Source organism: Labrus mixtus, chromosome 21 (assembly GCF_963584025.1).
Source record: "Labrus mixtus chromosome 21, fLabMix1.1, whole genome shotgun sequence".
NCBI classification, from domain to species: Eukaryota; Metazoa; Chordata; class Actinopteri; order Labriformes; family Labridae; genus Labrus; species Labrus mixtus.
Genome location: NC_083632.1, coordinates 15,901,566 through 15,917,411, shown reverse-complemented (window position 1 = coordinate 15,917,411; position 15,846 = coordinate 15,901,566). Strand labels below are relative to the sequence as shown.

General features: G+C 40.2%; 1 protein-coding gene and 1 long non-coding RNA gene across 2 annotated transcripts; both read left to right on the top strand.

The window, feature by feature from the left end:
* Nucleotides 1-2,698: 2,698 nt before the first annotated feature.
* LOC132955924 (low affinity immunoglobulin gamma Fc region receptor II-b-like) lies at nucleotides 2,699-3,808 on the top strand. Its single transcript, XM_061029016.1, has 5 exons — nucleotides 2,699-2,729; nucleotides 3,007-3,051; nucleotides 3,144-3,401; nucleotides 3,479-3,721; nucleotides 3,792-3,808. Exons 1-5 carry the CDS (start codon nucleotides 2,699-2,701, stop codon nucleotides 3,806-3,808), a joined length of 594 nt encoding a protein of 197 aa, XP_060884999.1.
* Nucleotides 3,809-11,814: 8,006 nt separating this feature from the next.
* Nucleotides 11,815-12,879, top strand: LOC132955458 (uncharacterized). Its single transcript, XR_009665931.1, has 2 exons — nucleotides 11,815-12,301; nucleotides 12,737-12,879. It is a non-coding gene; the product is annotated as an uncharacterized LOC132955458 (long non-coding RNA).
* The last annotated feature ends 2,967 nt before the right edge of the window (nucleotides 12,880-15,846 follow it).

Sequence of the window (15,846 nt, the reverse complement as noted above, 5' to 3'; positions counted from 1 at the left end):
CACCAAACACCCTGAGTTTATGTAAGAAGTACAGTCTGACTTACTTGACTTTACCAGCTTAACAGGTTATCAAGGTGTATACCACGATACCTGTAGGCACTGACCTGGTTGATTCTTTTGTCATGGATAAAAATAGGGGTATTATCTCATCCAGAACGAGGATCCAGCACCATCTCCTCTGTTTTAAAGGTCCCATATTATGCTTTTTCTGGTTTTATATGCCCTTTAGTGTGTTTTCCAAGTGTCCTGTGCATGTTTAGGCACATCTATGTGCAAAAATTCAAAGTCCGCGGAAACACGGCTTCTCCGACGTCCTCCTGTTAGCTGTAGCATTAGCCGCATGTAACGCTCGGTTCTAGCCCCCCTCGAAAATAATTTGTCAGTGCGATGTCATTGTCAGTGTGAGATCACTGACCTAAGCCCATTGGCTCGTTGTGGCAAGCCCTGCAGCTCATGTTGAAATTTCCGAGACGCATGCTGAGCAGCTGACCAATAACGACAGAGCGGATCGGCAGACCAATCAGAGCAGACTTGGCCCACGTGGGGTCTAACAGTGTGGGCTCAGCAGAGTGTAACTGACAGACTCAGAGCGTAGAGGGAGCAAAGAGGAGCAGTACATGAAAACAGACACTTTTTTCGGACTTTAGCTATTGTGAACGTACAAAAGTAGGTACATAGATTAAATATACAAACCCCAAAAAGGACATAATATAGGCTCTTTAATTACATTTACAACAAGGCAGTTAGCATCACATCACTGAACAACAGTCTGTACTTCAGTGAAATATGATGAGGGGTCCATGTCCTGGTACAACAGGCTGAGAATGGCAGTGTCGTCAGAAAACTTAAAAAGCACAGCAGGGGGCAGAGAAGAGCTTGTGTGTTTGTGTCAGAGGTAGAAACACAAAAATGGCCTTGGAGACTTAAATTACACGTGGCTACACAAAAAAGCTGAACATTTTTGATTTCAAATATTTATAGAATCTTGTTTGGTGGACAAAGTAATGTTTACAAAGGAAAACACATGCTAAATATTCAATTGACAATGAATCAAAGCACATGATGTTGTTTAAGTTCTGAGTCCGATGATGGATTCAAATTTAAGGTCAAGACAATAATTTCATTTCACAGCGAGAACCCATAAAGACCACCATAGAAAACAGCACATAACACTGCAAACTTTCAAAAAAAGGTTCAACTGAACCTAGAAAAAGCCATATCTTATCATTATTTTCTTCTTTTTTTGGACTTTGTTTGCCCTTATGTTGGAGATAGGAGCATGGCGAGAGTCAGGAAACAGAGAGTGAGGAGAAAGGAGCCACAGGTCAGTTCTTTATAAATACGGATATAAAGAGATCGGACTGCATTTATATGAAGAATGATCATCAGATTGTTCATTAATTCAGAGCTTTTTTCTGTGACAAACGTAAAAAACCTGCTACCTTAAAACCCTTCACACTTCACAGTTTCCAAAATCGACCTTAATAGAACTTTGGTTTGTATTGATTTTGGAGCCCCCAGTGGACAAAGGAGTACCTGTTCCTCCTTTGAGGATTTTGTCCTGTACGTGCACAGGGAGTGTTTTCTGACAGTATCACTCAGTCATGGTTTCTTCAGGAGCTCTGGTTTAGCTCAGAGGGTCGAGTAGAGATAGATAGATAGATAAATACTTTATTCATCTCCTGGGGGAAATTCAGGAGTGTCCCATAGCTCTCAAGTTAGAAACAATAGAACAAACAGAGAAAACAAAACATCAGTATTAATTTAAAACTGAACATCTCCAACATTTCACTGCACACATCAAAAGACCAGAGCCTCCTCAAGAAAAAGAGTCGGATCTGTCTGTGTTCACAGTCCAGTCAAGTTTATTGTCCAGATGCACACCTAAGTATTTATAGATTTGCACCACCTCAATGACTTCCCCTCTTAACTGGCTAAAAGGAGGACTTGGACCTGCGAAAGTCCAAAACCATCTCCTTCGGTTTTGCAGTGTTAAGCAGGAGGCCATGAAAACTAGAAGCTACAGTCCTCATTGCACAAGTTAAAGGTTGTTTAAAACTGTCTTGTCAGAGACCTTTCATGATTTTGAAGGTCAAAACCAGAAACTATATTTAGTATCAGTTTGTTTCAGAACTGTAATGACCTCGTAAACATCCCTTTTTTCCTCTTGCTGCCAGTGGACTGATCTGTTATTTATTAAATAATTCAAGAAAAAGAACAACATCAAAAAGGACTCATTATGTTCCCATCAGCATTTGCTGTAGTTAAGTAAGCATGCAAAGAAACAAGCTAGCATGCATAAGGAGGCTGGGGATATGGTGAACCTTTTATCTAATTAACATTAGCATGTTAGCATGGTCATTTTGAACATGTTAGCATGTAGATAATAGCATTCAGCTCAAAGCATTCGTGTTCCTTTGCTCAAAATCCAGAGCTACTTCCATTACTGTCCACTCTTATTAGAGAATCACTGACTCTGAGAAAAGTCATTTTTGTTTTGGCTTCAGTCTTTGGCTTCGTCAAATGATGCAAATCTACCAACTGAGGCTACACCACCACCACAGCAGCTCAGTCAGTGTGAACATTGTTTTAAAAATATCTAAATGTCAAACTTAGGGTGACATGAGCAGCAGAAATAAGCCACACAGGAAGAAGCCCCTCCTCAGCTACGCTTCAGTTCAGTGTTCAGACAGTCAACATGGAGGTCGGCGGCCTCCGCATCAAACTCTGTGAGTACGTTTGGTTAAAACTAAATGATGTTCTCGTTAAAGGTTAGGCTGGTGATAAATAACAATCTCTGAGATCCTTCAGTGGTTTAATGCAGAGGAAGCTATTGGTGCTAGGAAAGGCTTTCGGGTTCAGAATATTTAAACAAGTTTTGAACTGAAAGATAAAACTATAAAAGTCAAACATCAAAGTTAGCTTTAGGAGCTGTAAGAATCAGTACAATATACAACTGTTAAACACGTCTCAGTGATTTGGAGCTCTTCTCTTTTGTTATTTCAGTGGTCCACATCTTATTCCTGCTGCATGCACGTGTTCAGGACGTTGGTAAGTACCAGGTTGTTGCTTGGCTGTATTTTAACTTCCTTTGGTACTTTCTGGTGAAATAAGAGAACTCATCTCTCTTTGATTTGTTTCAGATTCACTGATTCTCCGTCCTGAACCAAACAGACTGCAGTTCTTTGAATATGAGTCTCTGACCTTTCATTGTGAGGGCTCTTACGGCTCGACTGGACTGAAAATTGTACATCAGTCCAAAGGACAGACATGTGAAACTCCAGTGACATCAACAAGGTCATCCTGCTCCATTAAAACTCTTTATTTAGATGAAAATGGACAATACTGGTGTGAGTCTGGAGATAGGAAGACAAGCGACATCGTCTATATCACTGTTACTGGTATGTTAGCATTAAGACGAGATCTTTACATGAACTCATCTTTGTTTGATATAAAATATGAACCCTATGTTGTTCAGCTGGTCCTGTGATCCTGGAGAGTCCCATCAGTGTGGTGGAGGGAGAGGATGTGACTCTGCGCTGCAGAAACAAGACGAACTCACCCAACCTCTCAGCTGATTTCTACAAAGATGGACGCCTTATCGGAAGAAGCTCTACAGAAAACATGACAATCCCCGGTGTTACCAAACGTCATGAAGGACTCTACAAGTGTACCATCTCTGGAGGAGGAGAATCAGCTGAGAGTCGGATGACTGTCCAAGGTGAGATACATCAGTGTTTACAAATCAAATGTAAACATACATGAGATATAAATCTGTGTTGAAACTGAAGCAGAGTATATTTATTGATTATACATATATATATATTAGGGCTGGGCACGTTAACGCATTATTTTCGCGTTAACTCATTAATTAATTATCACCTACAATTATTTTATCTCGCATTAACGCAGTTTTTATTATTTATTTTCTTATTGTAAAAGTCTGTTGCTCACTGGCTTTTATTTTGTAAAATTCCATCGTGAGCGAGCCTAGTATGTTGCTTACTGCTGCGCATGACTGCTGCGGCGCTCACAGGAAAGAGGAAACAGTGTTGCCAACTTGGCAACTTTCCAAACCCCCTTGGCGACTTTTTTGTCAACAGCTACTAGCGACAAATCTAGCGACTTTTTTGGTGTAAGAAACTGATGTGACGTATTGCTCTGCAGTTACTGTCCTCAACGAGCAGCGGGTGCTGCCGTAAGCCCCTCCCCCTTCCAAAAGCACTCACAGGCTATCAGTGTAGCCTCGTGCAGCAGACCCAGCTGCAGTCAGAGAGCAGACCCACACCACTCTGCATCCAGACTGCAACGAATGCAATAAGCTTTAGTTTTGTATTTATTTGCTTTGATTACATTGTTTAAGTTGAGAAGTACATTTACAATAAAAATGCGCTATACACTACTTTTTAATTCATTATTGGATTTTGCGTATAACAAGGCATTTAATCGTGGTGAATCACAGGAACTCATGCGATTAACGCGATTAAAACGTTTAATCGTTTCCCAGCCCTAATATAGATATATATATATATATATATATATGGATATATATAAAAAAGGATAAAAAAAAAGGACAGTGTACAACACCTGAAATCAGCAGAGTCAAACCCTGATGATGCAAACATCCAGCACAGAACTTATTATATGAATGGTTGGTTGTAACTACCTTTTTAATTCATAACTGTATTTGACAAATATCTGCTGTAAAAAAAGCAAGAACAAACCAAGACCACTGCAAATCTTTAGACCAGGAAGTGGCTTTATTGTTTTATCATGTTTAAATCTCTTCCTTGTTCTCTGTTGATAGTGTTTTTTTTATTTCATGCCCTGCAGTGTTGCTGTACTTGTCCACACTGGCACCTCAATCAGGCACAACTGAGGTTCAAGCAGGTAAGAACAGGTATCATTTTTGGTGTAAGAAACTGACGTGAAAGCACGTATTGCTCTGCAGTTACTGTCCTCAACGAGCAGCGGGTGCTGCCGTGAGCCCCTCCCCATTCCAAAAGCACTCACAGGCTGTCAGTCAGAGAGCAGAGAGGAGACCCACACCACTCTGCATCCAGACTGCAACAAATGCAATAAGCTTTAGTTTTGTATTTATTTGCTTTGATTACATTGTTTAAGTTGAGAAGTACATTTACAATAAAAGTGCGCTATACACTATTTTTGAATTCATTATTGGATTTTGCGTATAACAATGCGATTAATCATGATTAATCACAGGAACTCATTCGATTAACGCGATTAAAACTTTTAATCGTTGCCCAGCCCTAATATAGATATATATATATGTATATATATAAAAAAAAGGACAGTGTACATTAATCAACATTCAGATGGATGTAAATGTACTTCTATGTCGGGTTGGGTCTTTTAAATTACCTTACGTGAAAAAAATATATAGTTATTCATTCATTCATGTACCCAAGTTAGCCCAAAGGCTAATTTTTGGCTCACATAATCTTCAACTCTTTGTAGGTGACAATGATTCAAGAGTTTTAAGAAATTTGAATTGTGCTAGAAATCAATGAGCTCTCAGAAGCTCTGATTTAAAGATGAACTGCAAACATTACATTAATATTAAAAGTTGAAATTTACAGGTTTCAAATCGTTTTATTTTTCTTCTCATCGGTCAACCCATCCTAACCTAAAATCCTCTTTCATTTTTAATCATTCTAGAACCCAATGGCAGTTCTACCCCATGGACAGTTATCATTGTTTTATTGGTTCTGCTGGTGCTGGTTGGACTTCTTCATCTCGCCAAAGGTTATTGGAACAGAGGTACAAACACATTTCACTAACAAGAGTCACAGTTCCCATGGAACATTTGCACTTTAAGTGATCTTAGAAGTGATTTTGTTGAATGTATTTAATGGATGAATGGGCCAGTTAATAACAGTGAGGTCTTAAACACAGCTAATGGATTCTTACAACACCTGAAATCAGCAGAGTCAAACCCTGATGATGCAAACATCCAGCACAGAACTTATTATATGAATGGTTGGTTGTAACTACCTTTTTAATTCATAACTGTATTTGACAAATATCTGCTGTAAAAAAAAGCAAGAACAAACCAAGACCACTGCAAATCTTTAGACCAGGAAGTGGTTTTTGTTTTATCATGTCTAAATCTCTTCCTTGTTCTCTGTTGATAGTGTTTTTTTTTATTTCATGCCCTGCAGTGTTGCTGTACTTGTCCACACTGGCACCTCAATCAGGCACAACTGAGGTTCAAACAGGTAAGAACAGGTATCATTAGGATGTTCAGGTCAACTTGTGCTTCATTCAAAGGAGTGATTAGTTAAAAATGGTTAGCCTGCTTGTTTTAACCAGGATAATCTGATCAAATGTCATTTGAAGTGTGAAAAGGGGGCAATTAAAAGTGTTCTGTTTCCAGAGATGTTTATTTAGATGTTTTAGTCAGTGGTTGACGTTCCTTTGATCCATGGGGACTTGAGTAGTTAAACCGGTTTGATTCATCTGGGGAGAGTCGTTGGGGGTCAGGCATAGCCAGTCTGGCGTATGTCACCATTCAAAGTTTGGCTCACAAACGTACACATTACAGAGCTCTTGGCCCAAGTAATATGACAAGCTGACAGAATAGAGGGGTGGAAATTAAAGGTACAGATCACAATTTGTATTTATTTTTATTTAACCTTTATTTAATCAGGAAAAAGTCTCATTGAGATAAAAAAATCTCTTCTACAAGAGCGTCCTGGCCAAGACAGGCAGCAGCACAATTACAGGGGTTAGGGGTTCAGACATGAAACACTTAACAACAATTTACATAACAGGATTCACAAAATTAAACATTCATCAAAATCTGTCATAAGTCATCAGCAGCAAAGCGATCAAAAAGTAATACGAGTTAATTAAAACATCTACAGTCAGATATTTCTGCCTCTAGATCATTAAGAAGACCTTTAAAAACATTCAATGAAACCAGCTCCCGAAGATTTAAAGTATCTTGCAACCGATTCCAAGAAGAGGGAGCAGCTTACTTGAACGCCCTTTTCCCAGCTCAGTACAAGGATGGTAACTTCCTGTATGTAGCTCTGTAGGTAGGATGGAAGCAGGCCGAGAATACCCTTATAAATAAAAAAATATTCCAGTGGTTTAGTCTACATGCAGACAAGGCAGACCAACCAACCAGAGCATAAGAGGAGCAGTGGTGAGTAAGGGCTTTAAAATTGGTGGTAAACCTCAGCGGCCCATGGTAGACAGTATCCAGCTCATGAAGGCTTTGTGAGGGTGCGTGCAGCCAGCGATTTATTTGTCTTCCACAGTTTCAGGGGATTGTTGAGGTTGCTTGAGGTTTCTGTGAGGAAATTATCAGCTTTCGCTTTCCTAATTGCAACTGTGAGAGCATTGCGCATCTGCCTGTAAAGCAGCCGGTCTGAATCCAGACCTGATCATCTTTATCAAAACTAAAAATCACACTTGATGATAAATGCACGATATTGAAATATATTAATGAAAACTGGTGGCTCTATGGTTTTTGTGTTAGTCTAATGTTTAACTCTACATCAGTGATTACATTAGTGTACAGTCCGGTCCGTCTGGGATAATGAAGGCGAGACAGTGCTGATGAATTGTGTATGTGGCAGACTTATTTTTTTCATTTTTTCGTTTATTGTCATATTGAAAGTGACTTATTGAAAACGGCTCACTACATGCACGCGTAAAGCCTAAATAAAACCATCTGTTTTAATGATTCTGATGACGTGGATCTGTCTGTAAAGTTTGATATTTAGTGAAATAAAATGTGTTAGAGACATCAATAAACATTCTGCACGCTTCACCACCTCGGCTCGTCGTCTGTGTCGCCAATTTCCCCTGCCTCCAAAATGTATGTACGCCTGGGTCACAGTTTGCTTAGGGGTGGGCACATTTTACCGTCATGTTTGTTTTTATAGATTACAAACTTTGCGTGAGAAAGGGCGTACGCCAGTTTCAGGCCCCGTTTTGTGCGTAAGCAACAGTTCTAAATGAGACCCCTGACCTTGATTTAAAATCAGCTGGAGTGTTAACATTTATGAGAGCATCTGGACCTGGATTGGGTTTCACAGTCCTTCATTACAAAATCACAAAGACAGTTTATGGAAATGGTCAAATCGTCTTGGAGAGCCATTACACTGATGAGACGGGATACGATCACAATGTCAGAGGAAAAGAGATGTAGGGGTTATGATTTAACCAGCGCACAGCCAGATGCACACGTTCCCCGGTATGTTGCGTAAGTGACCGTGGGGGCTTCGTCCTGTGTCGTACAAAATTAACAAACACAGTACAGTAAAGACCAACGGAATTTTACGTTTCATTCCCGTATGAAACAGCATAAACCAGTTAGAGCAACAGATATTTGGTTGTCAAAATAAAGCCAAGTTTATTGACTGATGTAGAATTTTAGAAATCCAGGCCAGTTCAGTAAAAATCCGCTCTGAGTGTTTTGATTTTCCCCCTCTTGAGTCAGATGAAGTTGTCGTGAAGCGTGACGTCTCGCGCAAACAGGAAATCAACCCCAGCAAAGAAATACTGTGGACAAACACAATGAAATCAGGACCAGTCGACTTCTAAAAATGGGTGGAACCTCATTGTAAGCACCTATTTGAACCATGAAAGAAGCACTTTCCTTTATCATGAGAGGTTAAGGCCCATCAGAATCATTCAGCGTGTCGGCATTCCATCTCCGAGGGGTGGACATGCTTCAAGCACACGGAGTGTTCCTGGTCCTCCAGAACGGTTGAATAGGTATATAAACCACACTTCACACAGCCTATAGTCCCAAAACACAGTGTGGTGGGCGGATTCAAAGTTTACCGTTATTTCACAGACAAAACAGGTATCACTCAGTCAAACACAATAAATGACACACAGACGCTCTGACAGGTAAAGATGTGCTGCCATGTTGGATGTGCTGCTACAGCTAGAAGGCAACACACAATAGGGTTATTTGCAGATGATGTCTGTCTTACTGAATTCATGAAATTGTTAGAATCCTATAACAATTTTTCCGGATACAAACTAAACACTGCAAAAACACAGGTGTTGTCTATAAATTACCCATACAACAGACATAAAATTTCAGATGGAACACAAAATCACTCCAATATCTAGGAGTGATCCTCCACTCCAATTTGGGTTAGGGTAAAACGAGACAAGACGCCTCATAGCCCATTTCTAATGAACCGAATGATACATGCATGCGCCGAACCATGGCTCTGGAACCAAATGGTTTGTATTTTTGTCCGTCTGTCCCATCCCTAATGTCTATATATTGGTAATGTACTGTATCATTGTGGATTCTTATCACGTGTTTTTATTTTCAGTCTTTGTTGAGGCCGGTCGAGAGGCAGCAGATGCAAACCAAGCGATGTACGCTGCGGTTTTAAAAAACAGGACGAAGAAAGGTACCTCACCTGACAGTTTATTCTGTAACAGTTCATTTCACGTTTAAGATTGTCTTTCCTATGTCTTGATATTAAACTCTTTTTCTCTTGAACCTGGGGTAGTTTAACAATATTAAATGAGGACTTCACAAGTCCGTATCTGAAGGCCATCTGTTTAAGCATAATGGTAAAGTTCTTCACTGAGAAATAGAAACAAGTAATCATGTTTTTCTAGAGTAAAAGCCTGAGAGTTAAAGTATTTTCTGAGATTCAAACTCTGAGAATATTCAGTACATAGCACTTTGTAAACCCTTGCTATACACATCAAGTTATTATTATTGATTATTAAAACTTAAAAAGTAAATTTTACAAGCTTGACCATGTTGTGTATTTAATGCTGTTAACAGACATAGAACAGGGTATCATCTGCATATTGATGAATGATAAATTACACACGAGAGGAAGCAGGAAGGAAAAGCTAAAAGTCAAATAGGATTTAAACCTGAGCCATGGAGAACCCAAAATAACAGGATAGCAAAAGATGAGACAGGTTAAAGCAAAGAATTCCTTTCATTTCATTAAAAATAATTAAATACTTGAGAAAATGTGCTAAATAAGGTGAAATGTTTCAAGCTTAAAGAGCACATTGCAGGTTAAATTTTTCTGTAAATTAACACTAAACATTGTCTGATAAAGGCTGTAGAATATGTCAATGTTTGATTTGATGTGTTATACAACACAAAAGGGCAAAAAATTAGAGTAGAAAGTGGCCGTTTTCAGACATAGCATGGGGGACTCGGGTTCTCTGATTCTGCTTTGATCCTATGTGCAGTAGGTGGTAGTGAGTGAGAGCGGGCGTTTCAGGTCGTGTTTATTGAGTTTCTTCCATTTTATTACATTTAATTTGACCAGTCATTAAGATGGTTAAATATTGTTTAAACACTGTTTCCCTAATAGGAAGAAACATGGAGTTAGCTTTCGTGCCTGGATTCGCTTTGTGCAGTGGAAGAGATGGAACTTTATTTCTGCATCTGTGATCTGTCACAAAAACGCGGTAGTCTGTGATGCTCATTTTCGGTAGAAGGTTATGTGCCATGATGGAGTTCAGGATGGGATACCGAAGCCAGGTATTAGTGAGCACAGCTGAAGAGAGATGGGAAATGTTGGGAGGAGAGAGTGGGGGAATGACATGCAGCAAAGCTCTGAGGTCAGGTTTAAACCCACAGAAATTGGGAGGAGGACTATAGCCTCCGTACATGGGGCGCATGACATAACAAGTAGGCCATCCGGCGCCACAGAAGTCAGGGTTTTTAATGGAAATGGACAGCTTTGATTGTCAACAGAAGTTTCCAGACAACCAGCTGACACTGTAGGAAGCTATCTTTGTCCTTTATGAAAAGATAAACTTGTCACTGTGACTGTGTCATCAATTGGCATAGCCTAGTACTGATGGATTTGATTGAAGCATCCAAGGGAACAACCATGTATTCAATGCAAGCCTTGATTTCACTGTGTTAACATCTTGCTATAGGGTATAAACTGACTAATCCTTGAAACTCTCTTTGCTTTCAGTTGAGGCTGAATCGTCAATTCCAGCCTTTTACTCTGCTTTGGCTGATCCTGGTGACACTCAACAACTGGGTGAGACTTATGGTAATAAAAACTTTAACTAAATGGTACCTGATGTTCAAAATAAGTGTTGTAGTTAGTATTTTGGCAACACTGTGGGATAATTCAACCTATACTTATAACAGAGCCAGGAGTATCCGCAATCACGACGGGGACAGTTCGCTCAGCTGGTACCAACCAACCTTTGACCCAGGAACCCTTCTACTCTATGATCCATTAGGTAAGACTCAGGGCATTACTGAAATTCACACCATGTAGGATGGACAGCGGCAGTTAGAACATTACCCATATTTATAGCGTTCAACCGTTTATGTCATTGGACTTTGATGTTCAACCAAATCAATCAATCAATCTTTATTTGTATAGTGTCAACTCATAAGTGTTGTCTCGAGACACTTTACAAAAACAGGTAAAATACCTTACTCTTTGTTTTTTTAATATTACAAAAGAGCAGCTAAAAAGACCATACTCATTGTTATGTTACAAAAAGCAGGTAAAAGACCTTACTTATTGCTATATTACAAAGACCCGGCCTATCCATCATGAGCACTTTAGCAAAGCAGCAAAAGTTACAGTGGTAAGAAGAAACTGCCTTATTAAAAGACAGAAATCTTCGGCTGGATCCCCGGCTCATGAAGAAACAGCCTTCACAGGCCTAGACTGCGGGCTTGGAAAGGGATAGAGATGGGATATGATGCAGGAAGAGGGATAGGGAACAGTGGGGAGGTGAGGGGGTTGTTGTTCAGGCAGGCCGTCTATCAACGATCCCGAGGAGCCTAAGAGAGCTCAGATGCTCCCAGGAAAATAGTGATGTGTCGTTCGTGAACGATTCGTTCAAAACGAACGAATCATCTGGGTGAACGAACTGAACTGAATCACTTACTGAAAAGAGTCGTTCATTTCTCAACTTCAGTTGCGCTCTCCTCTCTCCCGTCTCGTGTCTCTCTCTCTAGACCGTAAGAGTCGCTCAAAGCCCGCCCTCCCTCTCCCTTTCATGTCCGTGATACGTACTGACTGAACCAACAGGACGGAGTCGGTCGGGAGCTCTGTGTCACTAAAGCCCGCCCCTCTCATGTCTCGAAAATTGAGGAAGTAGCAAATATATTATTTAACATTTAGGTGTCGCGAAAATGTATGTGCTTTTTATAGCTGCTGTCAGTTTGCAAAAGGCTTTTATATCCAACTTAATTTCACTCAGCTGACTGTTTTAACATCCACTAACGATCGTGTTTCAGTCAGTACAGTGTGTGTGTGACTGAGGCTGGTAACTCGCAGTCTCGCTCGTTCATGTTCAGTCAGTGTTTCGTTCACTGACCGTGCTGAACGGGAGCTCCGAGACTCTCTCTCCCTCTCAGTTCGTTCAGTGAACGAAACACTGACTAATTGTTATTAAAATATTTAGTGCCGTGCTTCCTCAACTTCGAGAGAATTGAGACCCAGGGCTCTTGTTCATTGTACTCATTTTCTCTCTCCCTCTCTCTCTCTCTCTCGTCCGCCTGTTTGTAAACTGAGCACGCTTCATAATAACATAAAGCGTGCATGTGTTGTATTAAGACGTTATGTACAAGAGGTAATCGTGCTTAGGCACGGATAGTCCTGTGTAGTGTGACCGCGGGCCGGGCCGGCCAGCGTGGGAATGGCGCAGGGGGGCAATCGTGCTTGGGTACAGCACGGTACAGATGACCAGTGTGATCACGCCCTGACTGATGCTCAGTGAGTGATTCGTTCACTGAACGTACTGAACGAGAGCTCCGCCTCCGAGTCACTCTCTTCCTCTCAGTCAGTCAGTCAGTCAGTGATTGGTGTACTGAACGTACTGAACAGAACGGTCGGGGAAAATAAATGTGATTGTTTTAGCAGCTTTCAGTTTGCAAACTGTAGCTTTATCCAACTAAATTCTCAGCTCATTGGTTTATTATTCACCACCGGCTGTTCTCAGTACGATCGCGAGCAGAACTAAACGTTCGGCCGTGTTTCAGCTTATTAAATTCACAGGCAGAGCTGCAGAGAAGTACTGAACGATTCAGTGAACGAATCTTTTGAACTAATCACTTTACTGAACTGATTCTACTGATTCAGTACACTGAAAAGAACTGCTTTTCACATCACTACAGGAAAATATGTGGTTAGTGACTGAGTTTTACAGATAGAAAATGAGAGAGGGAGAGATAAGAGCTGAAGGTGCCAGTTCTGAAGAACTGAAGGCTTTACTTCCCATAGAACATTTAGAGACCGTATGTACCATGAGCAGGCCTGATAACTGAAGGCTCTACTTCCCATAGTACATTTAGAGACTGTAGGTACCACGAGCAGGCCTGCATTCTGAGAGCGTAATGTTCTTGTAGGATAGTATGGCACTTTTAGCTCTTTAAGATAAGATGGTGCCTGACCATTTAGAGCTTTGTAAGAGAGAAGAAGGATTTTAAACTCAATTCTAGATTGTATAGGGAGCCAGTGCAGAGAAGCCAATACAGGAGTAATGCGGTCCCTTTTCCTAGTTCTAGTCAGTACACGAGCTGAAGCATTTTGTACTAGTTGAAGAGTCTTTAGAGACTTACCAGATCACCCCAATAAAAGAGAATTACAGTAATCCAACCTGGAGGCAACAAATGCATGAACTAGTTTTTCTGCATCGTTTTGCGACAGGATATTCCTGATCTTAGATATATTACGAAGGTGAAAATAGGCTGTCCTTGAAATTTGTTTTATGTGCGAGTTAAGGGACATATTAGGATCAAATAGAACTCCTAGATTCCTAACAGTGGTGCTAGAGGCCAGGCTGATGTCATTAAGGACAGTCATAACGTTAGAAAAAGTCTCTCTGAGGTTTTTAGGGACAAGCACAATAACTTCAGTCTTCTCTAAATTAAGTAGCAAAACATTTCTGGTCATCCAGGTCCTAACGTCCTTAAGGCACTAGGTTCTAGTTTACATAACTGATTGGTGCCATCAGGCTTCATTGATACGTAAAGCTGAGTATCATCTAAATAACAATGGACATTTATGGAGTGTTTCCTCATAATATTACCCAGAGGAAGCATATATAATGTAAAAAGAATCGGTCCAAGCACTGAACCTTGTGGCACTCTATGGCTAACTGGTGTGCATAGAGGACTTATCATTAACATGTACAAACTGAGATCAATCTGATGAATAGGATTTAAACCAACTTAAAGCAGTCCCTAAGATCTAACAAGACGATCACAGCGAGAAGTCCCCTGTCTGAAGCTAGAAGTAGATCGTTTGTAACTTTAACTAGTGCAGTCTCAGTGCTATGGTGGACTCTAAATCTTGACTGAAACTCCTCAAACTGTTGTCATGGAGAAAGTCACACAGCTGATTAGCTACCACTTTCTCCAGGATCTTTGAGATAAAAGGAAGGCCTATAGTTAGCTAGAGTTCCTGAACCTAGAGTAGGCTTTTTAAGTAGAGGTTTGATTACGGCTACTTTAAATGACATAGCCTGCCAGTAAAGACATATTGATCATATCTAATATAGAGTTGCTAACTAGGGGAAAGACTTCCTTAAACACCTTGGTTGGGATTGGGTCTAAAAGACAGGTGGACGGTTTGGACGCAGAAACAATTTAATTTAGTTCAGAAAGGTCGATTGGAGAAAAACATTTGAGGTTAATATCAAGTCCTGGAACTGTTTCTGCCGTATTGGAGTTATAGGAGGTATCTGCACCAGGTAAGGGCAGGAGGTTACTAATTTTGTCTCTGATGTCTAGAATTACATTGTTAAAAAAGCTCATGAAATCAATACTGCTGAGGGCTAAAGGAATACATGGTTCAATGGAGCTATGACTCTCTGTCAGCCTGGCAACAGTTTTGAAAAGGTATCTAGGATTGTTTTTATTTTCTTCAATTAGAGAAGAGTAGTAAGGCAAGGCAAGTTTATTTATATAGCACATTTCAACAACAAGGCAATTCAAAGTGCTTCACACAAGACATCAAAAGCATCATGTCAGAGGAAAGAAAAGAAACATTAAAATAGAACATTTAAAAATCACTGAAATTATTAAATCTGAACACATGTTCAAATAAAAATAATTCAAATGAAATTAATTGAAATAAATAAAGTAAAAATATAAAATGAGTTAAAAGTTACTGTGCAGAGTTAAAATTTAAAATCTTATTAAAATTGTTTAATGAAAGGCAGCTGTATACAGGTGTGTCTTCAACCTCAATTTAAAAGAGCTGAGAGTTTCAGCAGACCGGCGGTTTTCTGGGAGATTGTTCCAGATATAAGGAGCATAGAAACTGAACGCTGCTTCTCCATGTTTGGTTCTGACTCTGGGGACAGAGAGCAGACCTGTCCCAGACGAACTGAGCGGTCTGGATGGTTCGTAATTAATCAGGAGGTCACTAATGTATTTTGGCCCTAAACCTTTCGCTTTATAAACCAGCAGCAGGATTTTAAAATCTATTCTCTGACAGACTGGGAGCCAGTGTAAGGACCTCAGAACTGGACTGATGTGATCCATTTTCTTGGTTTTGGTGAGGACTCTAGCAGCAGCGTTCTGGATCAGCTGCAGTTGTCTGACTGATTTTTTTAGGCAGACCTGTAAAGACACTGTTGCAGTAATCAAGACGACTGAAGATAAAAACATGGACACGTTTTTCCAGGTCCTGCTGGGACATAAGTCCTCTAATTCTTGATATATTCTTCAGGTGATAGTAGGCTGACTTTGTAATTGTCTTAATGTGGCTTTTAAAATTGAGGTCTGAGTCCATCACTACGCCCAGATTTCTTGCGTGGTCTGTGGTTTTAAGTCTTACTGACTGAAGCTGATTGCTGACTCTTAGTCGCTCCTCCTTTGCTCCA

Excerpts from the sequence above, each read along its gene's own strand:
- LOC132955924 (XM_061029016.1), top strand. The coding sequence starts at position 2,699 with ATGGAGGTCGGCGGCCTCCGCATCAAACTCT. Across the intron at positions 2,730-3,006 it reads CGGCCTCCGCATCAAACTCT|TGGTCCACATCTTATTCCTG; the intron begins GTGAGTACGTTT and ends TTGTTATTTCAG. Across the intron at positions 3,052-3,143 it reads TGCACGTGTTCAGGACGTTG|ATTCACTGATTCTCCGTCCT; the intron begins GTAAGTACCAGG and ends GATTTGTTTCAG.